Source organism: Aotus nancymaae, unplaced genomic scaffold (assembly GCF_030222135.1).
Source record: "Aotus nancymaae isolate 86718 unplaced genomic scaffold, 86718_ANA_hifiasm-v0.15.2.pri h1tg000087l, whole genome shotgun sequence".
NCBI lineage: Eukaryota > Metazoa > Chordata > Mammalia > Primates > Aotidae > Aotus > Aotus nancymaae.
Genome location: NW_026988502.1, coordinates 442,290 through 469,019, shown reverse-complemented (window position 1 = coordinate 469,019; position 26,730 = coordinate 442,290). Strand labels below are relative to the sequence as shown.

The 26,730-nt window shown below is 56.9% G+C and overlaps 1 protein-coding gene and 1 pseudogene across 2 annotated transcripts; one reads left to right on the top strand and one right to left on the bottom strand.

Annotated features, from left to right (window-relative positions):
• Nucleotides 1–15,607, bottom strand: part of LOC135271604 (PI-PLC X domain-containing protein 1-like) — a 32,600-nt pseudogene extending 16,993 nt beyond the window's left edge.
• A 649-nt stretch (nt 15,608–16,256) lies between these two features.
• On the top strand, nt 16,257–24,666 carry LOC135271602 (NUT family member 2G-like). Of its 2 annotated transcripts, XM_064369089.1 has the most exons (8): nt 16,257–16,287; nt 18,075–18,771; nt 20,378–20,506; nt 21,454–21,590; nt 22,058–22,347; nt 22,813–22,929; nt 23,276–23,477; nt 23,631–24,214. In XM_064369089.1, the coding sequence occupies exons 1-8, from the start codon at nt 16,272–16,274 to the stop codon at nt 24,212–24,214; spliced, it is 2,172 nt and encodes a 723-aa protein (XP_064225159.1). In that variant the 5' UTR covers nt 16,257–16,271. The 2 variants fall into 2 exon arrangements, with proteins under 2 accessions (XP_064225159.1, XP_064225160.1); XM_064369090.1 differs by lacking the exons at nt 23,276–23,477; nt 23,631–24,214 and adding an exon at nt 24,628–24,666.
• The last annotated feature ends 2,064 nt before the right edge of the window (nt 24,667–26,730 follow it).

The window sequence follows — 26,730 nt, the reverse complement described above, 5'->3', positions numbered from 1 at the left end:
TCCAGGGGTCCACGTCACACCAGGATATAGAGGGAGGACTGGCCTTGTATCCAGGGGTTGACGTCACACCAGGACCCAGAGGGAGGACAAGCCCCATGTCGACAGGATCACATCACACCAGGACACAGAGGGAGGACAGGCCCCATGTCCAGGGGTCCAGGTCACATCAGGACATAAAGAGAGGAATGCTGGGCCCTGTTATCACACGTCCACATCACACCAGGACACATAGGGAGGAAGGCTGGGCCCTGTGTCCATACGTCCATATCACACGGGGACACAGAGCGAGGACAGGCCCTGTGTCCAGGTGGGAATGTCACACCATGGCACAGAGGAAGGACAGGCCCTGTTTCCAGGGGTACACATCAAAGTACAGGCCTCGTGTCCGGGGGACCACCTCACACCAGGACATAGAGGGAGGAGAGACCCCGTGTCCAGGGGTCTACATCACACCAGGACACAAAGGGAGGACAAGCCCCATGTCGAGGGGTCGACGTCACACCAGGACACAGAGGGAAGATAGGCTCCATGTCCAGGCGTCCAGGTCACACCAGTACATAGAAGGAGGTCGGACCCGGTGTCCAGGGTTCCACGTTAGACCAGGACACAGAGGGAGAACAGGCCCCGTGTCCAGCGGTCCACGTAACAGAAAGACACAGAGGTAGGGCAGGCCCGATCTCCAGGGGTCCACATCACACCAGGACACAGAAGGAGGACAAGCCCCATGTCCAGGGTTTCAGGACACACCAGGACATAGAGGGAGGAAGGCTAGGCCCTATGTCCACACGTCGACATCACACCAGGACACAGAGGGAGGACAGGTCCTGTATTCAGGGTTGATAATTATCCCGGGAGATAGAGGAATCACAGGCCCCGTGTCCAGGGGTCCACATTGCACCAGGATACAGATGGAGAACAGGCCAGGTGTCCAGGAGTCCATATCACACCAGGACAAAGAGGGAGAAAGGCTGGGCACTGTGTCAACACGTTCACATCACACCAGGATACAGAGGGAGGACAGGCCCCATGTCCAGGGGTCCACATCACACCAGGACACAGAGGGAGGAGAAGCCACATGTCCAGGGGGCCAAATCACACCAGGACACAGTGGGAGGAAGGTTGGGACGTGGGTCCACACTGCCACATCACATCAGGACGCAGAGGAAGGATAGGCCATGTGTCCAGGGGTTCATGTCACACCAGGACACAGAGGACGGACAGGCCCCATGTCCAGGGGTCCACGTCACACCATGACATAGAGGGAGGACGTCTGGGTACTGTGTCCACACGTCCACATACACCAGGACACAGAGGGAGGAGAGGCTCCATGTCCAGGGGTCCACATCAAACCAGGACATAGAGGGAGGATAGGCCCCGTGTCCAGGGGCCCGCATCACACCAGGACACAGAGGGAGGACAGGCCCGATGTCCAGGGTTTCAGGACACACCAGGACACAGACGGAGGAAGGCTGGGATCTGTGTCCACACGTCCACATCACAGCAGGACACAGATAGATGACAGGCCCCATGTACAGCAGTCCACATGACACGAAGACAGAGAGGGAGAACAGGCACCGTGTCCAGGGGTCCACATAACACCAGGACACAGAGGGAGGACCGACCCCATGTCCAGGGTCCTTTTCACACTATGACATAGAGAGAGGAAGGCTGGGCCTTGTGTCCACATGTCCACATCACACCAGGACAAAGAGGGAGGACAGACCCCATGTCCAGGCATCCACATCACACCAGGATACAGAGGGAGGACAGGCCCCATGTTCAGGGTTTCACGACACACCAGGACATAGAGGGAGGAAGGCTGGGCCCTGTGTCCACAGGTCCACATCATACCAGGACAAAGAGGGAGGAGAGGCCCCATGTCCACGGTTCCACATGACACCAGAACACAGAGGGCAGACAAGCTCCATGTCCAGGGCTTGACACCACACCAGGACACAGTGGGAGGACGGCTGGGCTGTGTGTGCACACTGTCATATCACACCAGGGCACAGAGGGAGGACAGGCCATGTTACACCAGGACACAGAGGACGGACAGGCCTCGTTTCCAGGTGTCCATGTCACACCATGACATAGACGGAGGAAGGCTGGGACCTGTGTGCACACGTCCACATCACACCAGGACCCAGAGGGAGGACAGGCTACGTGTTCAGGGATTCACGTCACACCAGGACAGAGATGGACGATGGCTGGGCCCTGTGTCCAGAGGTCCACATCAGACCACGACACAGAGAGGGGACAGGTTCCCTGTCCCAGGGTCCACGTCACAGCAGGACATACAGGGAGGGCAGGCCCCGTGTCCAGGGGTCCACGTCACACCAGGACACAGAGGGAGGATAGGTCCTGTGTCCCGGTGTGAATGTCACACCGGGACACAGAGGAAGGACAGGCCCCGTGTCCAGGGGTCCACCTCACACTAGGACACAGACGGAGGACAGGCCAGCTGTTCAGGGGTCCAGACCACACCAGGACATAGAGGGATGAAGGGTGGGCCCTCTGACCACATGTCCACATCACACCAGAACACAGAAGGAGGAGAGGCCTCATGTCCAGGGATCCACGTCACACCAGGACACAGAGGGAGGACAAGCCCCATGTCCAAGGGAACACGTAACACCAGGACACAGAGGGAGAAAGCCTAGGCCGTGTGTCCACATGTCCACATCACACCAGGACAGTGAGGGAGGAGAGGCCATTAGTCCAGGGGTTCATGGCACACCAGGACACAGAGGAAGCACAGGCCCCGTGTCCCAGGGTCCAGATCACACCAGGATATAGAGGGAGAAAGGCTGGGGCCTCTTTCCACACGTCCGCATCACACCAGGACACAGAGGGCGGAAAGGCCCCATGTCCAGGGGTCCATATAACACCAGGACACAGAGGGAGGACAAGCCCCATGTCCAGGGGTCTACATCTCACCAGGACCCAGAGGTACTAAAGGCCTCGTGTCCAGTGGTCCACATCACACCAGGACACAGAGGGACGACAGGATGCATGTACAGGTGTCCACATGACACTAGGACACAAAGGGAGGACAGGCCCCGTGTCCAGGGGTCCACATCACACCAGGACACAGACGGAGGACAGGCCAGGTGTTCAGGGGTCCACATCACACCAGGACACAATGGGAGGAAGACTGGGCCCTGTGTCCACATGTCCACATCACACCAGGACACAGACGGAGGACAGACCCCATTACCAAAGGTCCACATCACACCAGGACTTAGAGGGAGGACAGGCCCCGTGTCCAGGTTTCGACATCACAGCAGGACACAGAGGGAGGGCAGGCAAAATGTCCAGGGATCCACGTCACACGAGGACACAGAGAGAGGACAGGCCCCATGTCCACGGGTTCACGTCACACCAGGACATAGAGGGAGGAAGGCTGCTCCATGTGTCCACACGTCCACATCACACGGGGACATGGAGGGAGGACAGGCCCTGTGTGCAGTTGTGAATCTCACACCAGGACACAGAGGAAGGACAGGACCTGTGTCCAGGCTTCCACATCACAACAGAACACAGTGGGAGGACAGGCCCCATGTCCAGAGGTCCATGTCACACCGGGAAATGGAGGGAGGACAGGCCCTGTGTGCAGCATTCCACATCACACCAGGACTTAGAGGGAGGACAGGCCCCGTTTCCAGGGGTCCACATCACACCAGGAAACAGAGGGAGGACAGGCCCCATGTCCAGGGTTTCATGACACAACAGGATATAGAGGGAGGAAGTCTCGGGCCTGTGTCCACACCTTCACATCACAACAGGACACAGAGCGAGGAAAGGCCCAGTGTCCAGGGGTGATTGTTATACAAGGAGACAGAGGAAGTTCAGGACCCGTGTCCAGGGGTCCTTGTTACACCAGGAAACAGAGAAAGGACAGGTCCCATGTCCAGGGGTCCACATCACACGAGGACACTGAGGGAGGAGAGGCCCCATGTCCAGGGGTGCACATCACACCAGGACACAGACGGAGGACAGTCCAGGTGTCCAGGAGTCCACGTCACACCAGGACATAGAGGGAGGAAGGCTGGGCCCTGTGTCCACACGTCCCCATCACACCAGGACACAGAGGGAGGAGAGGCCCCATGTCCAGGGATCCACGTCCCACGAGGAAACAGAGGGAGAACAGGCCCCATGTCCACAGGTTCATGTCACACCAGGGCATAGAGGGAGGACAGGCCCTGTGTCCAGGGTTCCACATCACACCAGGACACAGTGAGAGTACAGTCCCCATGTCCAGGGTTCCACATCACACCAGGATATAGACGGAGGACAGGCCCCGTATCCAGGGGTCGACATGACACCAGGACACAGAGGGAGGACAAACCCCATGTCGAGAGGTCCACGTCACACCAGGAAATAGAGGGAGGACGGCTGCGCCGTATCCAGACGTCCACATCACAGCAAGACACACAGTGAGGACAGGCCCCATGTTCAGGCGTCCACGTCAAACCAGGTCATAGAAGGAGGACAGACCAGGTGTTCAGGGGTCTACATCACACCAGGACACAGAGGGAGAACAGGCCCGTGTCCAGGGGTCCACATCACACCAGGACATAGAGGGAGGAAGGGTGGGCCCTCTTTCCACATTTACACATCACACCAGGACACAGAGGGAGGTGAGACCCCATGACCAGGGGTCCACGTCACACCAGGATATAGAGGGAGGACTGGTGCCATATCCAGGGGTCCACATCACACCAGGACACAGAGGGAGGACAGGCCCCATGTCCGAAGGGTCCACATCACACTAGGACATTCAGGGAGGACAGCCACCGTGTCCAGGGGTCCACATCACACCAGGACACAGAGGGAGAACAGGCCCCTTGTCGAGGGGATCAGGTCACACCAGGACATAGGGGGAGGAATGCTGGGCCTTGTGTCCACACGTCCACATCACACCTGGACACAGAGCGAGGACAGGCCCTGTGTCCAGGGGTGATTGTTACACCAGGAGACAGAGGAAGGACAGGCCCCGTGTCCAAGGGTTCCTTTTCAAACCAGGACACAGAGGAAGGACTGGCCCGATGTCCAGCGGACCACATCACAGGAGGACACGGAGGGAGGAGTGGCCCCATGTCTAGGTGTCCACATGACATCAGGACACAGATGGAGGACATGCCAGTTGTCCACGAGTCCATGTCACAACAGGACATAGAGGGAGGAAGGCTGGGCCGTGTCCACACGTCCATATCACATCAGGACACAGAGGGAGCACAGGCCCCATGTCCACGGGTTCACGTGACACCAGGACATAGAGGGAGGAAGGCTGGGCCCTGTGTCCACACATCCACATCACACGGGTGAATGTCACACCAGGACAAAGAGGAAGGACAGGGTCTGTGTCCAGGGGTACACGTCAAACCAGTACACAGAGGAAGTACAGGCCCCGTGTCCAGGGGTCCACCTCACACCAGGACACAGAGGGAGGACAGGCCCCATGTCCAGGGGTCCACATCACACCAGGACACAGACACAGGACAGGCCAGGTTTCAGGGGTCCACATCACACCAGGACATAGAGGGAAGAAGGGTGGGCCCTCTGTCCACATGTCAACATCACACCAGGACACAGAGGGAGGAGACGCCCCATGTGAAGGGGTCCACACCACACCAGGATATAGAGGGAGGACTGGCCATGTAACCAGGAGTCCACGTCACAGCAGGACACAGAGGGAGGACAAGCCCCATGTCGAGGGGTCCACGTCACACCAGCAAATAGAGGAAGGACGGCTGCGCCGTGTCCAGACGTCCACATCACAGGAACACACACACTGAGGACAGGCCCCATGTCTAGGAGTCCACGTCACACCAGGACATAGAGGGAGGAAAGGCCCCGTGTCCAGGGGTCCACATCACACCAGGACACAGAGGGAGGACAGGCCCCATGTCCAGCGGTCCACGTCACATGATGACATAGAGGGAGGAAGGCTGGGCCCTGTGTCCACAGGTCCACATCACACCAGGACACAGAGGGAGGACCGGCCCCATGTCCATGGGTTCACGTCACACCAGGACACAGAGGGAGAACAGGCCCCGTGTTCAGGGGTCCACATGACACCAGGACACAGACGGAGGACAGGCCAGGTGTCCAGGGGTCCACATCACACCAGGACATAGAGGGAGGAAGGGTGGGCCCTCTTTCCACATGTGCACATCACACCAGGACACAGAGGGAGGATAGGCCCAATGTCCAGGGGTCCACGTCACACCAAGATATAGAGGGAGGACAGGCCCCGTATCCAGGGGTCCACATCACACCAGGACACAGACGGAGGACAAGCCCCATGTCGAGGGTTCCACATCACACCAGGACATAGAAAGGGAAGGCTGGGCCCTGTTTCCACATGTCGACATCACACCAGGACAAAGAGGGAGGACAGGCCCCATGTCCAGGGGTCCACATGACACTAGGACATAGAGGGAGGACAGGCACCGTGTCCAGGGGTTCACCTCACATCAGGACACAGAGGAAGAACATGCCCCATGTCGAGGGGACCAGGTCACACCAGGACATAGGGGCAGGAAGGCTGGGCCCTGTGTCCACACGTCCATATCACACCTGGACACAGAAGGAAGACAGGCCCTGTGTCCTGGGGTGATTGTTACACCAGGAATCAGAGGAAGGACAGGCCCCATGTCCAGGGGACCACATCACACGAGGACACGGAGGGAGGAGTGGCCCCATGTCCAGGGATCCACATCACACGAGGACAGAGAGGGAGGAAAGGCCCCATGTCCACGGGTTCACGTCACACCAGGACATAGAGGGAGGAACACTGGGTCATGTGTCCACACGTCCACATCACACCAGGACACAGAGGGAGGAAAGGCCCCATGTCCAGGCATCCACGTCAAACCAGGACATAGAAGGAGGACAGGCCCCGTGTCCAGGGGTCCACATCACACCAAGACACAGAGGGAGGGCAGGCCCCATGTCCAGGGTTTCACGACACACCAGGATATAGAGGGAGGAAGTCTGGGCCCTGTGTGCACACGTCCACATCACACCGGGACACAGAGGGAGGACAGGCCCTGTTTCCAGGTGTGAATGTCACACCAGGACACAGAGGAAGCACAGGATCTGTGTTCAGGGTTCCACATCACACCAGGACACAGTGGGAGGACAGGCCCCATGTCCAGGGGTCCATGCCACACGAGGAAAGAGACGGAGGAAGGCAGAGCCCTGTGTCCACACGTTCACATCACAGCAAGACACACAGTGAGGACAGGCCACATATCCAGGGGTCCAAGTCACACCAGGACATAGGGGTAGGACAGGCCCCGTGTCCAGGGGACCACATCACACCAGGACACAGAGGGAGGACAGGCCCTGTGTCCAGGGGTGATTGTTAGACCTGGAGACCGAGGAAGGACAGGCCCTGTGTCCAGGGGTCCACGTCACACCATGACAGAGGGAGGAAGGCTGGGTCCTGTGTCCACACGTCCACATCACACCAGGACACAGAGGGAGGAAAGGCCCCATATCCAGTGGTGCACGTCACACCAGGACAGATATGCAGGAAAGCTGGGCCCTGTGTCCACACGTCCACATCAGACCAGGACACAGAGGTAGGACAAGCCCCATGTCCAGGGGTCCATGTCACACGAGGACACAGAGGGAGGACAAGCCCCATATCTACGCGTTGACGTCACACCAGGACAAAGAGGGAGGAACGCTGGGCCCTGTGTCCAGGCGTGAGTGTCACACCAGGATACAGAGGAAGGGAAGACCCCGTGTCCAGGGTCCACATCACATCAGGACACAGAGGGAGGACAGGCCCCATGTCCACGGGTTCATGTCACACCAGGACATAGAGGGAGGAAGGCTGGACCCTGTGTCCAAACGTCCACACCACACGGGGACACAGAGGGAATACAGGCCCTGTCTCCAGGTGTGAATGTCACATCAGTACACAGAGGACGTACAGGCCCCGTGTTCAGGGGTCCACCTCACACCAGGACACAGAGGGACAACAGGCTCCGTGTCCAGGGGTCCACATCACACCAGGACACAGAGGGAGGACAGGCCCCATGTTCAGGGGTACACGTCACACCAGTACACAGAGGAAGTACAGGCCCTGTGTCCAGGGTTCCACATCACACGATGACAGACGGAGGACAGGCCAGGTCTTCAGGGGTCCACATCACACCAGGACACAGACGGAGGACAGGCCAGGTCTTCAGGGGTCCACATCACACCAGGACATAGAGGGAGGAAGGGTGTGCCCTATGTCCACATGTCCACATGACACCAGGACACAGAGGGAGGAGAGGCGCCATGTCCAGGGGTCCAAGTCACACCAGGATATAGAAGGAGGACAGGCCTTGTATGCAGGGGTCCACGTCACACCAGGACACAGAGGGAGGACAAGTCCCATATCGAGGGTTCCACGTCACCCCAGGACACAGAGGGAGGACGAGCCCCATGTCGAGAGGTCCACATCACACCAGGACATAGAAAGGGAAGGCTGGGCCCTGTTTCCACATGTCCACATCACACCAGGACACAGGGGGAGGACAGGCCCCATGTCCACGCGTTCACGTCACACCAGGACATAGAAGGAGGAACGCTGGGCCCTGTGTCCACACGTCCATATCACACGGGGACACAGAGGGAGGACAGGCCCTGTGTCCACATGTGAATGTCACACCAGGAGATAGAGAAAGGCCAGGACTTGTGTCCAGGGGTCCACGTCACACCAGGACATAGAGGGAGGACAGGCCCTGTGTCCAGGGTACCACATCACACCAGGACACAGAGGGAGGAGAAGCCCCATGTAGAGGGGTGCTCGTCACACCAGGAAATAGAGGGAGGACTGCGGCGCTGTGTCCAGATGTCCACATCACAGCAAGACACACAGTGAGGACAGGCCCCCATGTCCAGGGGTCCACGTCACACCAGGACATAGAGGGAGGACAGACCCCATGTCCAGCAGTCTTCGTGACACGATGACATAGAGGGAGGAAGGCTGGGCCCTGTGTCCACATGTCCACATCACACCAGGATACAGAGGGAGGACAGGCCCTGTGTCCTGGTGTGAATGTCACACCAGGACACAGAGGAAGGACAGACCCTGTGTCCAGGGGTACAAGTCACACCAGTACACAGAGGAAGTACAGGCCCCGTGTCCAGGGGTCCACATCACACGAGGACACAGACGGAGGATAGGTCAGGTCTTCAGGGTTCCAGATCATACCAGGACACAGACGGAGGACAGGCCAGGTCTTCAGGGGTCCACATGACACCAGGACATAGAGGGAGGAAGGGTGTGCCCTATGTCCACATGTCCACATGACACCAGGACACAGAGGGAGGAGAGGCGCCATGTCCAGGGGTCCAAGTCACACCAGGATATAGGAGGAGGAGAGGCCTTGTATGCAGGGGTCCATGTCACACCAGGACACAGAGGGAGGACAAGTCCCATATCGAGGGTTCCATGTCACCCCAGGACACAGAGGGAGGACAAGCCCCATGTCGAGAGGTCCACATCACACCAGGGCATAGAAAGGGAAGGCTGGGCCCTGTTTCCACATGTACACATCACACCAGGACACAGAGGGAGGACAGGCCCCATGTCCACAGGTTCACGTCACACCAGGACATAGAGGGAGGAATGCTGGGCCCTGTGTCCACACGTCCACATCACACAGGGACACAGAGGGAAGACAGGCCCTGTGTCCACGTGTGAATGTCACACCAGGAGATAGAGAAAGGCCAGGACTTGTGTCCAGGGGTCCACGTCACACCAGGACATAGAGGGAGGACAGGCCCTGTGTCCAGGGTACCACATCACACCAGGACACAGTGGGAGGACAGGCCCCATGTCGAGGGGTCCACGTCACACCAGGATATAGAGGGAGGACTGGCCCTGTATCCAGGAGTCCACGTCACAGCAGGACATGAGGGAGGAGAAGCTCCATGTAGAGGGGTGCATGTCACACCAGGAAATACAGGGAGGACCGCTGTGCCGTGTCCAGACGTCCACATCACAGCAAGACACACAGTGAGGACAGGCCCCATGTCCAGGGGTCCACGTCACACCAGGACATAGAGGGAGGACAGACCCCATGTCCAGCGGTCCTCGTGACACGAAGACATAGAGGGAGGAAGGCTGGGCCCTGTGTCCACAGGTTCACATCACACCAGGACACAGAGGGAGGACAGGCCCCATGTCCACGGGTTGACGTCACACCAGGACATAGAGGGAGGAAGGCTGAGCCCTCTGTTCAAATGTCCGTATCACATGGGGACACAGAGGGAGGATAGACCCTGTGTCCAGTTGTGAATGTCACACCAGTACACAGAGGAAGTACAGGCCCCGTGTCCAGGGGTCCACCTCACACCAGGACACAGATGGAGGACAGGCCAGGTGTTCAGGGGTCCACATCAAACCAGGACATAGAGGGAGAAAGGGTGGGCCCTATGTCCACATGTCCACATCACACCAGGACACACAGGGAGGATAGGCCCCATGTCCAGGGGTCCACGTCACACCAGGATATAGAGGGCAGACAGGCCTTGTATTCGGGGGGTCCACGTCACACCAGGACATAGAGGGAGGACAAGCCCCATATCGAAGGGTCCATGTCACACTAGGACAGAGAGGGAGGACAAGCCCCACGTCGAGAGGTCCACATCACACCAAGACATAGAAAGGGAAGGCTGGGCCCTGTTTCCACATGTCCACATCACACCAGGACACAGAGGGATGAGAGGCCCCATGACCAGGGATCGACATCACACGAGGTTGCAGAGGGAGGACAGGTCCCATGTCCACGGGTTCACGTGACACCAGGACATAGAGGAAGGAAAGCTGGGCCCTGTGTCCACACATCGACATCACACCGGGACACAGAGTGAGGACAGGCCCTGTGTCCAGGTGTGATGTCACACCAGGACACAGAGAAAGGACAGGATCTGTGTCCAGGGTTCCACGTCCCACCAGGACATAGAGGGAGGACAGGACCTATGTCCAGGGTTTCACATCACACCAGGACACAGTGGGGGGAGAGGCCCCATGTCCAGGGGTCCACATCACACCAGGATATAGACGGAGGACAGGCCCCGTATCCAGGGGTTGACATCACACCAGGGGTCGACATCAAAACAGGACACAGAGGGAGGACAAGCCCCATGTCGAGAGGTCCACATCACACCAGGACATAGAAGGGGAAGGCTGGGCCCTGTTTCTACATGTCCACATCACACCAGGTCACACAGGGAGGACAGGCCCCATGTCCAGGGATCCACGTCACACGAGGACACAGAGGGAGGACAGGCCCCATGTCCACGGGTTCACGTCACACCAGGACATAGAGGGAGGAAGGCTGGGCCATGTGTCCACACATGTGTCCACATCACACCAGGACAAAGAGGGAGGACAGGCCCCATGTCCAGGGGTCCACATTACACCAAGACACAGGGAGGGCAGGCCCCATGTCCAGGGTTTCACGACACACCAGGATATAGAGGGAGGAAGTCTGGGCCCTGTGTGCACACGTCTACATCACATCGGGACACAGAGGGAGGACATGCCCTGTTTCCAGGTGTGAATGTCACACCAGGACTCAGAGAAAGGACAGGACCTGTGTCCAGGATCCCACATCACACCAGGACACAATGGGAGGACAGGGCCTGGGTCCAGGTGTGAATCTCACAGCATGACCCAGTCGGAGGACAGGGCCCACTTCAAGAGTTCCAGACCCACCTGACAAACGCGATGAAACCTCGTCTCTACTAAAAATGAAAAAAAAACAAAAAAAACAAAAAAAAAACTAGCCCGGCATTGGGGTTAGGTGCCTGTGGTCCTAGCTACTCAAGAGGCTGAGGAAGGAGAATAGCTTGCACTTGGGAGGCGGAGGGTGCAGTGAGCCCAGATCACACCACTGCACTCCAGCCTGGGTGACAGAGGAAGACTCGGTCTCAAAAAGTCAATTTATGGCCGGGTGCAGTGGCTCACACCTGTAATCCCAGTACTTTAGGAGGCTGAGGCAGGTGGGTCACAAGGTCAGGAGGTCAAGACCAGCGTGGCCAAAATGATGAAAGCTCGTCTCTACTAAAAATACAAAAAACTAGTCAGGCCCAGCGTCAGGTGCCTGTAATCCCAGTTACTGTGGAGGCTGAGGCAGGAGAATCGCTTGAATCTGGGAGGCAGAGGTTGCGGTGAGCCGAGATTGCGCCACTGCACTCCAGCCTGGGTGACAGAGGGAAACACCATCTCAAAAATATATATATATATAATTAAATAAATAAAAAATTTAAAAATTTAAAACCTTTTTACAAGGGGGTTGGGGGAACACATGTAGCCAGGAATAGACCTGTGGGGAGGCCGGGGCACCCTCTCAGGGTGCCTTCAGGATGCCTTGACCGTGGCCTGCAGCCTGCAGAGCGGGGGGCTGGTCAGCTCATGTCTCAGCCCTTCTGAGGCTGCTGTCTGGGCTCCCGGGTGCCTGCAACCCCGGTAAAATAACACAGACCCTGATGGGGGTGCCCATGGAGCCAGGAAGATGCTGCTCACATATCCTTTTTCGCCGCACCCAGCCATTTTTCCTTTTTGTTTTCAATTTTATTTTAAGTTCTGGGATACATGTGCACATCTTGCAGGATTGTTACATAGGTATACACATGGCGTGGTACCTCCTAATGCTATCCCTCCCCAATCCCCCCACTCCCTGTTATCCCTCCACTAACCCCCTGTTTTGTTGTATTTTGAGATGGAGTCTCGCTCTGTCACCCAAGCTGGAGTGCAGTGGCACAATCTGAGCTCACTGCAACCTCTGCCTCCCAGGTTCAAGCCATTCTCCTGCCTCAGCCTCCCAAGTAGCTGGGACTACAGGCACTCGCCACCACGCCAGACTAATTGTTGTATTTTTAGAAGAGGCAGAGTTTCACCACATTGGCCAGGCTGGTCTCGAAGTCCTGACTTCAGGTGATCCACCTGCCTCAGCCTCCCAAAGTGCTGGGATGACAGGCGTGACCCACTGCGCCTAGCCTGATTTTTTTGTTGATTTTTCTTGAGACGGAGTCTCACTCTGTCGCCCAGGCTGGAGTGCAGTGGCACAATCTCAGCTCTCTGCAACCTCTGCCTCCCGGGTTCAAGCAATTCTCCTGCCTCAGCCTCCCAAGTAGCTGGGATTACAGGCGCCCGCCACCATGCCCGGCTAATTTTTGTATTTTTAGAGACAGGGTTTCACCGTATCGACCAGGCTGGTCTCGAACTCCTGACCTTGTGATCCGCCCGCCTCGGCCTCCCAAAGTGCTGGGATTACAGGTGTGAACCCCCACGTCCGGCTCTGCTATGCAGATTTCTAAACCCATCACAGGAAGCAGTTCTCACTAGGAGCCACTCCCAGCTCCAGGTCGGCCTGCAGGAGAGCCGGGAGCTGCTGTTGTTCCAAACTCCACCTGCTGCAGGGATCACGGCAGCAGCCACACCCAGGGTTACCAGGCAAGCAAATGCAGGGTGAGGGTGAGGATCCCCCAGCCCTGGGAGAGACCTGTGGCCATCCTTCTCCCTCGTCACTCACCCCGCGGGGACACAGCATCTCCCCAAAGATGGTCTTGATGCAGGAGATCAGGTAGTCGTGCAGGTCCTCACTCAGCCCCTGGAAGTTCCTGCAGGCCAGGATGACCACGTCACGAGGGTGCTGCTCCAGCCACTCTGAGATCTCCGGGAGCGTGTCCTGCGGGGAGGGAGGGGGCGGGGCAGAGTCCTTCATGAGTCCCACAGCTCGAGGAAGGCTGGGCTCCGTGGGTCACACCTGTCATTCCAGCGCTTTGGGAGGCCGAGCGGGGACAGATCACCTAAGGTCAGGAGTTCAAGACCATCCTGGCCAACACGGCAAAACCTCTCTTTCTACTAAAAATACTAAAATTAGCCAGGCATGGTGGTATGCACCTGTAATCCCAGCTACTCAGCAGGCCGAGGCAGGAGAATCGCTTGAACCCAGGAGGCGGAGGTTGCAGTGAGCCGAGATCAAGCCACTGCACTCCAGCCGGGGCAAAAGAGCAAAACTCTGTCTCAAAAAAAGAGAAAAGATGAGGCCAGAACAGTGGCAGTCCCAGTGCTTTGCGAGGAGGCTGAGGCCGATCCCAGAGAATTGGCTTCAGTCCAAGAGTTTGAAAAGAGCCTGGGCAACATGGCTACAAAAAAGAAGAATTAAAGAATTAGGTGTGGTGGTTCACACCTCTAGTCCAAGCTAGAGGTAGTTGGTAAGCTTAGACAGGTGGATCCTCCGGCAGACAGGAGGCTGCAGTGAGCCAATTCAGCCCGGTTCAGTGGCTCATGCCTGTCATCCCAGCACTTTGGGAGGCCGAGGCAGGCCAATCACCTGAGGTCAGGAGTTCGAGACCAGCCTGGCCAACATGGTGAAACCCTGTCTCTACCGAAAATACAAAAATTAGCCGGGCATGGTGGTGCATGCTTATAATCCCGGCTACTCCAGAGGCTGAGGCAGGAGAATGGCTTGAACAGGAAGGAAGACGTTGCAGTGAGCTGAGATTGCGCCACTGCACTCCAGCCTGGGTGACAGAGCAAGACTCTGTCTCAAAAAAATAGAAAGAAAACAAAAAGAAAAACAGAAATGAAGAAATTCACATCGGTCAAGAACCCCCCGAATGCCAGGTATGGTGGCTCACGCCTGTAAACCCAGGATTTTGAGAGGCTGAGGCGGGCGGATCACCTGAGGTCAAGAGTTCGAGACCAGCCTGGCCAACCTGGTGAAACCCCGTCTCTATTAAAAATATGAAAATTAGCCGGGTGTGGTGGTGGGTGCCTGTAATCCCGGGTACTTGGGAGGCGGAGGCAGGAGAATCGCTTGAACCTGGTGGGCGGAGGTTGTAGTGAGCCGAGATTGAGCCACTGCATTGCAGCCTTGGTGACAGAGCGAGACTCCATCTCCAAAGGAAAAAAAAATAAGTGCTCCTAACAGATTAGCAGACGTCAGCATCTCCTGGTCTCTTGTCTGGCCCTGAAGCTGACATCGTCATCCCACTAAAGGTCAGGAACCTCCCGTCCCTATGGCAGTCTGGTTCCCCATGGGAGGCCGGCCGCCTCCTGAGCACTCCCCGTGTATCCCCTCAGCATGGTCGTACCTCCACCAGTGCCATGGTGTATACCATGTGAACAAACTGCAGGTTCTTCTCAAGAGCCGTCCAGCATGAGCGGAATCTGCAGGTGTAAGTACCGCACGCCGGCATCCAGCTGCTCCGTGATGTCCAGCACCTGCGGGCAGAGGGGCTGTCACGTCTCCCTGCTGGTTGCCGTGGCTTCAAAGCTCATATTGCACAGGCTGGTTTCTTTTATTTTCTTCAGATGGAGTCTCGCTCTCTCATCCAGGCTGGATTGCAGTGGCATGATCTCGGCTCCCTGCAACCTCCACCCTCCAGGTTCAAGCGATTCTCCTGCCTCACCCTCCCGAGTAGCTGGGATTACAGGCACCTGCCACCATTCCTGGCTAATTTTTCTATTTTTAATAGAGACGGGTTTCACCGTGTTGGTCAGGCTGGTCTCGAAATTCTGACCTCAGGTGATCCACCTGCCTCGGCCTCCCAAAATGCTGGGATTACAGACATGAACCTCCATGCATGGCTAGGAGTGGCAAAATTATTAACATAAAAAGGTGAAAGAGGGGCTGGGTGTGATGGCTCAGGCCTGTAATCCCAGCACTTTGGGAGGCCGACGTGGGTGGATCACGAGGTCAAGAGATCGAGACCATCCTGGTCAACATGGTGAAACCCCGTCTCTACTAAAAATACAAAAAGAAAATTAGCTGGGCATGGTGGCAAGTGCCTGTAATCCCAGCTACTCAGGAGGCTGAGGCAGGAGAATTGCCTGAACCCAGGAGGCGGAGGTTGCGCTGAGCCGAGATCATGCCATTGCACTCTAGCCTGGGTAACAAGAGCGAAACTCCATCTCAAAAAAAAAAAAAAAAAAAAAAAAAGTTGCCTAAAGAGGTGCACACAGTCTGCCCTGCTGCCCTCCAGCTGGAAGGGAACCTCAGTTCTTTCCTATTGGCTGGAGCCCTTCACAGAATGTCCCCCACCCCTTCCAGTACCTGCTGCACTGCCCCTCCCCCTCTGCAGAATGTCTGGGGTCCTAAGTTCTAAACTGCTTTACTTTCAAATTTTACCGGACCTACCTGAACTCAGGAGAATCTGTTGAGGTAGGTCACTCTCTGGGTCCTGCTCTTGACTTTTCTCACTGTGGAAACTGTCAGACAGCGGTGATCAGCACCCAGCCTGAGGGGATGGCTTCAAATGGAGGTGAGTCTGTAGGGACAGGGGCATTATCCAAGTCTCTGTCGCGTTTCAAATCCCTGGGAATTCAAACTTGACACTGCCCCAGGGACAGTTGATAGGGCTAGTGTCGAGGAGGGAGGGAGCACTGGATGTCCCCAAAGACATCACACCTGGAGAGGGCCATGGCACCCTGAGTCTGTGGTTAGGGAGGACGGCTCCTTGGAGGTGGACCAAGATGCCTGGGGGAATACACCGTGTAGGGGAAAGGATGGAGTGGATGTACTGATTCTTTCTAGAGGGGGACGGGTCACGTCACCGTGTTTGTAGGGAGTGGTGGGATCGTGTTGTGCCGGTGGCCCAATGAAGATGGCGGGCAAGCCTGAGCCCTGTGTTATGTCTTCGGGCACCTGGACAGTGCCCTTCCATAGTGTTCAGAGGGATTTGGACTGGACTTTTCTAGATCTTAGGGAGGAGTGAGGAGAAGTCGTCTCAGCCAGAGACGACTGTTGGGTGTGATGGCTGTGACAGAGCATGCAGTGACAGCCTCGAGGTGGGCGAGCCTGGGGCTACTGTAACTGCCGCAGCCTCTCAGCTCGCTCCCCAGAGGTGGCTTCTCAGTCAGTTCAGGTAGCTGTTGGCTTTAACAGGGGTGGGGGCAGTGGGGAAGTTCAGGCAACACGGCCTGGGCTTCCCAGGTTGTTCTGAATTGTTCGTCCTCTTGTGGAAGCGCAGGTCTTCAGACCCACTTCCTCTTGTCTGCTAGCTCACGGCCTGTCCTCTGCACTTTGTGTTTCTGTGGAGATGAACAATTTGCCTCTATTCCATGTCTACTACCTCATGAACAGGGGACACGTGTGGACTCTTGCTGGTTTTCAGTGGAAAGGTCTGGAAAGACTGGTTTCCTTTTCAGTACAGGAAGGAGAGTAGAACACAAATAGGAAGATGGTCCTCTTATTATTATTATTATTCAAGTTAGGATGTGTGTCCTGACTGATGAGGTGCATGTGCTGTATCCCTGTTCCCCTTGACTGGAGACTGCATGAAGTCCTAGCGAACAGGGATGAGCTCCAGACAACTTTGCCACACCTGGCCTGTGGCCCAAGAACCTCTGGTTCTTGGTTGGTCACTCTATTCAGTTATTGGGAGCTCAAAGGAAAAGGACCAGAGATGGGCTCGTTGTCCCACGACCTACTGTAACATGACCAGCAGCTGTGAAAATCCCCAGACACCTCCCCACCCCCCGACAGCCCCACTGCTCACCGCTTGCTGGCTGTGCTCTAATCGTGTGCCGCTCTTGCTGGCTGCGCAATGACAGTATCTCAGGGAACTCCACCACTGCTTCTCAGACCTGCTCCCTGGCAACAGAGCTTCCTGAGTGGCAGCCAGCACCACCGAGCACTGAGGAAAGTGTCGCCTGACTCTGACCCACGTTTAGCACTTGCTGGGCATGGTGCCAGAACAATCACTTGCACACTGGGTGTGATGCGTATGGGTTATCTTCAGGGTTCACGGGGTGCTGGCTTGGGAGAGATTTCCATCCGGTGGTTGTCTTCCATTGTTTCTTTTTCAAGATGGAGTCTTGCTCTGTCACCCAGGCTAGAACGCAGTGGTGCAATCTGGGTTAACTGCCAGGCTCTCTAGTGAAGGGACCCTCCTATGGAGGAACAGAGCATGCGATGCACAATCAGGGACACTTGCAAGCTGCAGTTTCCCTGTCACATGCCCTCAGCTGTAGGACACCCCTGATTCCCCAGTGACCAGGGTGGACCTGGAGACCCCAGCTCATTCACCTCTTTCCTTTGTCTCCACAGCATGCCCAGAGCTGGAAACGGGTGTGACCGAGAACCTTGGCGCCTCCATGCCAGTGTTCACGGCTCTGTCCTTCGCCACACCTGCTCCTGGTCCAGCAGATGGGCCGCCCCTCGTGACTGCAGTGGTTCCCCCAGGCGGCCCTCCGGTGCTGTCTGCCTTTCCCAGGACCCCTCTGGTGGCAGGACACGATGGCCAAGGCCTCAATTGGGCCGGGGCTTCCAACGTCCTTGTCCAGATGAAGACAGAAGTGGGGCCTGTGAAGGCTCCTCAGGCACAGGCCTTGGCCCTACCTCAGGACCCCCTCGTCTGGCGGGCTCCAGGTGCCGTCTGTGAGGGAGTCGCATGTCCACCTCCCCGACCCCTGGCAGCTGCCCCTGTGGTGCCCGCTATGGCTGCCCACATCATTGGGGTCACCCAGGCCTGTGACGGAGGCTGGTTCCAGGGCCTTCCTCCTCCAGCACCACCACCTGCTCCCCAGCCGGGCCCCATCGTGGCCCCAGGGAATGCTTGTCCATTGTCACAAGGGGCTCATGGAGAGGGCAGCCTGGCTCCCTCCCAGGCCAAGACTCCCCCGGACGACTCCTGCAACACCCAGAGCGTGTATGAGAACTTCCGACTCTGGCAGCACTACAAGCCCCTGGCCCGGAGGCACCTTCCCCAGAGTCCGAACACGGAAGCGCTTTCCTGTTTCTTCATGTGAGTGTCCTCGGGGCACCGGAGCTCACCCTGAAGCTCACCCATAAAGAGGCTGCTGGATGGACGGGAGGTCACGCTGTTCGGGGGAGCTTGCAGGGTGGTCTTGAAGGCGACGGGTCGAGCTATGGAAGGGCACATTTTCAGGAACATTCATCTGGCTGCCGCTCAGGACAGACTCTCAGGGGCCTCATCTCACCTGCCCCTCACTGTCCCGTGAGTCCAGCCAATCCTTACTGGGCAGGTATTTGTAGCTTTGCCCTCGATCCCTTCTAGAAAAAGGGATGACGTTGCTTCATTCAGAGGATGGTGAAGAGGTGACTTGAGCTCACACATGAGGCACACGGCACAGTGCCCGGCACGTGCTGGGACACATTACATGATAACTGTTATGATTACTGTCCCTACTGCTATCGTTATCAGAACTAGGCTATCTAGGACAGTGTTCCCCAAAGCCACGGGCTCCAGTGATGGCTCTGAGTGCACCACGAGCCCAGCAGCCCAGGGCCATGGACTGTGGTGACTGAGGCAGCAATGCCAGCATCTGAGAGTTTGTCGATTCAGTCCCAGTCGTGCCTCTCTCCATCCTGCAGTGCCTCTGTGACCCTGTGTCCCCCGCTGATGAGCAAACCCGTACTCCACGGGAGCTTGAGCACATCCACCCGGCAAAACACTGGCCACTCCCGTAGGCAAGTCCCCTGCCCAGGGTGTAGGTGTAAGGAGGCCCCATCTTTGTCCCAAAAAATCTTGCCGCCCCTGCATCTTGGAACTGGTTGCATTCTCCCTTGGAGCTGAGTCCCGGTGCACTGGGGACCCTGATTCTTGGAGTGGAGTCGCCCCAGGCTCACAGGCTTGGTGTGGAGTGGGCTTGGACACCGCTCTGCTTTGGTTCTGGTTTCTACTCGTCTCCAGGACCCTGAGGCTGCGTCCCCAGGGGCCGCCTTGCTCCAGAGTCCCCAGGAAGCTGGTTAAATGCTCAGTCCTGGGGCCCTGGAACCTGCACATTAACCCTCGCTCCCCGGGCATTCTGTGTGTGCGCTGTCTCAGTCAGCTCGGGCTCTGCCATAACAAATCCTATAGACTGGGTGCTTTATCAGGACACATTCACGTCTCCCACTTCCAGAGGTCGGAAGTCCCAGATCAAGGTGACGGCCGACTGGTGTCCTGGCTGGAGAGGGCTGCCTCTGGCTGTGTCCTCTTGTGGCTGAGAGGGAGAGCCCTGGTGTCTCCTCCTGCCCTTATCGGGGCTCGGATGCCATGATGGGAACCCACCCTCATGACCTGCTCTAACCCTGATTAACTCCAAGAACTGACACACCGGGGCTGAGGGCTTCAGCACAGGAATGCTGGGGACGCTCACATTCCACCCATAGTACTGAGTTCATTTGTCAACACTGTAACACTGAGGACTCGAGGGGCAGTTGGAGAGGCCAGCCGGTGGCTTGTGTTGATGACTGATCTTGGGGACATATCCTGCCCATGTGGGGGAGAACAGGACAGGGACAGATGACAGGACATGTGTGGGGGTGACAGGGGCCGGGTGTTGGGACTGGTGGGCTTAGGATGGAGGGTGGGCTTATGGACTGGGACTGACTGCACCACCTTACAGCCCAGTTCTCAGATCCCTGGCCCAGCAGAAGCCCACCATGACCATAGAGGAGGGACTGTGGTGGGCCGTGCGGGAATGGAAGCACACGAGCAACTTTGACCGGATGATCTACTACGAGATGGCGGGTAAGTGAGTCTGGGGTGCAGGGGCAGAGCCCACATGGCAGGGTGACAGAGGGTGACAGAAGCCAGATGGCCATGGTGGCTTCTCAGTGTGGAGCATGAGGAGGGTGTGGACAAACACAGGCACTCCTTGGCCCCTGGCTCCCTCAGGAAGCTGCTCCTCCCTCCTAGAGTGCTCTGGGGTCTCTATCCTGCCCTGGTGGGAAGCCACGCCCTGCTTGGCCTCGGGCCAACCCCTGCCTGACACTAAGGGTCAGGGAGCGAGCAGCCAGCATCACAGCCCAAAGGAGATCACCGCCAGTTGTGAGGATGGGGAGAAGGGGCGCTGGGGACTATAGACAGAGCGGGGTGCACTCTCTTCACAGCAGTGGCCAGAAGTCAGTTTTCGCCCATCCCAGCCTGGCCAGGACTGGAGAAACCTGCGCTGGGTCAGGGGAGACCTGTGTCCAGGACACCATGAGACCCATCTCTGGCCTGCCCGCCTTTGCTCCTCGTAGTCCCTTCCTTTAAGACAGAAAGACGGCAGCCTCAGGCGAAAGGGGCCCTGTCTTTTGCGCCCAGCTTTTACTTCCTCCCGACCGGGGTCTCCCACGCTTCATCTTCCCGGGTTATCCTTCAGGGACCCACAGTCCCAACCTCAGGACTCATGCAACTGGGCAACATCATGGACGCCTTCTGCCATAAACCCCACCCCTGGTGCCCTCCTGGGCCTCGTGGCCCTGACTTAAGTCAGAAAGCCCTGTTGATGCCATGGGCTCTGCAGGGGCCGGGTGAGGGAGGGAGGGCCCAGAATTCTGGGAGTAGTTCCCTCTGGGACTGGGGGACGGGCCCCAGGGAGGGCCTGGACAGCCTGCCTGAGGCATGCCTTCCCATTCCCTGCCATCGACTGCTGCCTGGTCCTGGGGGCAGAGGGCCTGGACCCTCTCAGCACGGTCTACACCTTCTTCACCCTAGGTTCCTAGAGTTTGAGGCTGAGGAGATGCAGATTCAGAAGTCACAGTGGATGAAGGGGCCCCAGTGCCTGCCTCCTCCAGCCCTGCCGAGGCTTGAACCTCAGGGACCGTCGGCCCCTGAGGTGGTCAAGCAGCCAGGTATGGCTTCCCACATTCCCACAGGAGCCACGGCAAAGCCCAGAGAGGCCGAGGGAGGCCACTGTCCCCACACCCCATGCCTCCCTTCAAGAGAGGGATTTGTTCCTTCCAAAAAGACAGCTCAGGGGAGCTGGGGGGCTGGGCGGCTCGTGGTCACAAAGTGGGTATTCACCTGGTCAGGTTTCCTAGCTACTCTCTCCCCTTGCCATTCCAAAACTCAACAATCTGCCCAGGAAGCAGGGATGAGCGGGTGGAGTACTCAGCATATCAGTGACTCCAAGCTTCCTCCAAAACGATGCTGTCCCACATGTGCCCCTCCTGTGGCGTCTCTTCCAGGGGCGCTGTGGTTCAGGTGGTCCTGACCCAGCTGGGACCCACTTCAGGTCCCTGAGCCCTGCCCTCCCCTGTGTGATGCAGGCAGGAGGAGCAGCCCTCACCATACCCATCCTCCTCCCTCCCTGCCTCAGTGTACCTTCCCAGCAAGGCTGGCCCCAAGGCCCCACCTGCCTGCCTGCCACCACCCAGGCCCCAGCGGCCAGCGGAGACCAAGGCCCCCGAGGAGATTCCCCCTGAAGTGGTGCAGCAGTATATGGACATCATGGAGAAGCTGCTGGGGCCTCCCGCTGGGGCCACGAGGGAGATCGAGGGACAATGGGAAGAGGGCGAAGTGGAGCAGGAAGGGGACGGGATGCTTCTAGACCCAGGCGTCCTGAGCTACGCTGACAACCTGTGTTCCCAGAAAGACTTTGTCACCAAGGTGGGCTAGCCTCAAGTGCTGGGGTCTGCAGAATTCCAGGGGGTGGCACTCACAGGTCCTTGGAATTAAGCTCTGTTCCTTAGCTCCTCCGCAGTGAAGGGGTGTGTGTGTTGCCATCGATTTGACTGTCTGTGTATGTGATTGTGTCTGTGTCTTTGTGTCTGTGATCAGTTACTCTGTGTCTGTGTGGGTGTGAGTGTGGAGTGTGGAAATTACTTGTGTCCATTTTCCTGTGTCATATGTGGGTCTCTTTGTGTGTCTGTGTGTGGTTTGTGTGTCTCTGTCTGCATGTGTGTACGCTACCAGGTCTGTGGTCTGTGTGTGTAGCTGTGGTCGCCATGATATGACACAGCTCCAGAAGGGTGGGGACGGGGCGCTCACTGCTTTCTGCATCTCCTCCAGGTGTCCTTGGCTCCAGGTTACTCCCTGCCCGGGAAGCTAACACCGTCTTCCTTCTGTTTCCAGGTGGAGGCCGTCATTCACCCCCGATTCCTGGAAGAATTGCTTTCCCCAGATCCACACATGGATTTCTTGGCCCTAAGCCAGGAGCTGGAGCAGGAGGAAGGACTCACGCTTGCCCAGGTAGAGCAGGGAGGTACCCTGGGGGCAGGAGGGACCCGGCACATAAGCCCCACCTGATTGTCCACCCCACCCTGCGGGGGATGCTCGGCTTCTTGGGGAGCCACTCCGAGGTGGGGAGGTGCAGGTTCAGATGGAGCGAGATGGAGAGGAGCCAGGGAGGGGAGTCAGGATGCAAACTGCAGTGAGGCCCAGCGGGATGCCCAGCAGAGCCACATTCTCTGTCTTTGACAGAAAGCCCAGCCGCCTCAGGCTTCCCTGCCTGCCACCCAAGCGCCTTGGTCTTCACCACCCTGGGCCCTGTTCACACTTGAGGCAGAGCCAGTAAGTGCTCCCTTTACTCCCGCAGGTAGCAGAGAAGCGCCTCCTATCCTTGAAGGAGGAACCGTGTGAGAGGGCAGTCCCTAGTCATGGCACCACCCAGCTGGACTCAATCTCTTCTAAGTCTGCAGCGGGCCAAGGAGCAGAGAGAGATGTGCCTGGCCCCCAGCAAGGGGTCAGCATGGAAACCTGCCCACCCCAGACGGCTGCCTGGGACGCTCAGGGACAAGGCAGTGTGTGCACTGGGATGGCCTGGTCCAAAAACCCTGTTGTGCTTTTGGAGAGGCTGGATTCTCACAGGCCGAGGGCTGCCCGGCTAAACTCTCCTTCCCAGGATCACAGACCCACCCCCCAGAGGGATTCCCGGGACCCTCCGGGACGAGGCAGGGTGCGCACTGGGATGGTCAGGTCCATAAACCCTGTTGCCGTTTTGGAGAGACTGGACTCCCGCTGGCTGAGGGCTGCCCGGCCAGACTCTCCTCCCCAGGACCATAGACTCACCTGCCCAGGTGTGGGGACCAAGGACACCTGGGGTCTCCCTGGAGCCTCTCCTGTCAAGGAGTCACGCAGGCTGTCTGAGTGGTCAAGTGAGGAGGAGAGGGAAATCCCTGGCATAGTTTCTGCCATGGGTACCAACTACAGGCTGCGGCCCTGGAAGCTGTCCCAGAGCCCTGTCCCAGCCTCGGGCCTTCTCAGCCTAGAAGGGTGGGAACCCCAGGGAGCTCTTCAATCCCAATCTGCAAAGAGAAGAGACCTCAGCCCAGCATCCGCTCCTGCCACCAAGTCCAAGAAGCGAGCTCTCTTCAGAGGCCCATCCCCTGTTCAGATGCCCCATTTAAGGCCTGGACTCAGCGCCTGTGGGGCGCAGTCCCTGGCTTGGGGGCTGAGTGGCCCCTCGCAGTCTAAAAAGAGAAAGGGTGACCCCTTGCTCTCTAAGAGGAAGAGAATGCAGCATTGTAGCCAGTAGAGGGACAGGGCAGGCTCTCTGGTGCCAATCCCCAAGGGTGGGGCTCTCAACTCTCGGACCCTCAGGGCATCAGGTGCCTCAAAGCAAAAACTTGTCCCCCAGTGCTGATCTTGCTGGGCCTTAGCTTTATGGGGGAGGGTGGGGGAAGGAAGGGGCAGGAGGGAGGGGAGGGAGAGGGTGGCTGAACCGGAAGGGAGGGTCTAGGGGTAGGGGGTGGGGAGCAATACCTTGGAGGTCTCATGTGTAAATCTGAATAAACACAGTTGTGTTGGAAATGCTCTCCGGGTTCCTGCCTCTGTCCTCAGGGCTGTGCTGCTCAGTGGAGGGGGTCTGTGAGGGAGTACAGAGGGCCTGGGAGATGCCAGGCACTGGGTACCCACGGGGGCCAGCCCCACGCGTTCCTGCAGGCGTAGGCTGCCCCTTCAGATGCTCCAGGAACTGACGGATGCTGAGGAGACCCTGATCCCTCCCACCAACCACTCACAAGGCCCCGACTGCTTTAGTTATCAGCATCCCTGGAAAATCCTGGGATGTTGAGAGCTGGCTGGCTCTTGTTCTGCCCCGTGGGAGCTGAGGAGAAGGCAGCTGCCCGCAACAGGGACACGAGTAGAGGCGGTCACTCCTGCTTAACCCTCATCAGGAAGAGCTCAGGCCCTGGGCTGAGGGGAGATATCGAGGCATCCATCCACACAGGTGTGTTTGGGATACGACGGTGTGTGGGGAGCAGGGGAAGTCCTTCTGCTGCTTTCTGGTCAGGAAAGAATCTTGTCCAACTGGCGGAAGCAGATGCTCCTTGCTGTGCCTGTCACAGGGGCTGGCCTCGGGGCACGCGGGGTCCTGCATGGAGGCCCCCACACCTATGATTCCCTTCCCATATGATGATGGAACTCTTGTGTGGAATTGATGCAGACACAGATTTGAACCCAAGAGGTGGATGTTGCAGTGAGCCTGGATAGCACCATTGTACTCAAGCCTGGGCAACAACAGCAAAACTCCACCTCAAAAATAAAAATAAAAATAAATTAGCTGGGCTAATCCCAGCTGCTCGAGAGCCTGAGGCAGGATAATCACTTGAACCTGGGAGGCAGAGGTTGCAGTGAGCCCAGATGGCGCCATTGCACTCCAGCCTGGGCGGCAAGAGCAAAACTCCTACCAAAAAAAAAAAAAGAAAAAAATAATGATCCAGGCATAGTGGCATGCTCCTGTAGTCCCAGCTACTTGGGAGGCCGAGGCAGGAGAATTGCTTGAAACCAGGAGACGCCCACCATCCCACCCAGCTAATTTTTCTCTATTATTTGTAAACATGGGGTTTCACTACGTTGGCCGGGCTGGTCTCAAACTCCCGATCTCGGGTAATCCACCTGCTTCAGCCTCCCAAAGTGCTGGGATTACAGGCGTGAGCCACCATGCTCAATCCATCTCTTTCAATAAGCTTCTGCACAGCAAAGGAAACAAACGACAGAGCAAAGAGACAACCTGCTGAATGGGAAACGACGTGTGCAAACTGTTCACGACAAAGGACTAAAATCCAGAATACGTAACGAGCTCAAATAACCAACGATGAAAAACAATAAATAATCCCACTAAAAAAATGGGCAAAGGACATCAAAAAACATACAAATGGCCAACTGATATATGAAAAAATGATCACATCAGTAATCACCAGGTAAGTGCCAATCAAAACTACAACGAGATACCTACCACCTCACCACAGCTAGGATAACTATTCTTAAAAATACAAACAGCGGATGTTGACATGATGCGGAGGAAAGGGAACTCTTACACACTGAGGCGGGACTGGAAATTAGTAACGTCGTTATGAAAACCAGTATGGAGATTTCTCAAAATACTAAAAACAAAACCACTACTTGATCCAGCCATCCCACTACTGGCTATTTAACCAACATAAAAGAAATCGGTATATCAAATCAGTATACACTCACATGTTTATCACAGCGCTATTGACAACAGCAAAGATATGGAATCAACCCAAGTATCCAACAATGAGCAGACAAGGAGAGCGTGGCATATATACACCATGGAATGCTATTCAGCCAGAAAAAACCATGAAATCACGTTGTTTGCAGCAACATGGATGAAGCTGCAGGTCATTATGTTAAGTGAAACAAGCCAGGCCAGCCATAGGAAGAAAAACATCACACATTCTCACAAACATGTGGGAGCTAAAAACAACAACGACAACAAAAAAAAAGTTGACCTCATGGAAACAAAGAATACAATGACAGGTTTCAGAGGCTGGGAAGGGATGGGGGTGAGGAAGAGAGGTTGGTTAACGGGTACAAACATACAGTTAGAAACAGTAAGTTCTAACGTTCTATAGCAGAGTACGGTCACCATAGTTAGCTCAGGCTTGGAGTGCAATGGTGCGACGTATTTGCAATATGTTAGCAAATACGGATTGTATATTTCAAAGTAGCTAAAAGAGAAGGCTAGAATTGTTACCAGCACACAGAGATGATAAATCTCGGCCAGGCACGGTAGCTCACGCCTGTAAT

What these genes read in the sequence shown, in the direction of transcription:
- LOC135271602 (XM_064369089.1), top strand. An exon ending in AAGGACTCACGCTTGCCCAG is followed by an intron (nt 22,930 to 23,275) that starts GTAGAGCAGGGA and finishes TTACTCCCGCAG; the next exon opens with GTAGCAGAGAAGCGCCTCCT. An exon ending in CTGGGACGCTCAGGGACAAG is followed by an intron (nt 23,478 to 23,630) that starts GCAGTGTGTGCA and finishes CTCCGGGACGAG; the next exon opens with GCAGGGTGCGCACTGGGATG.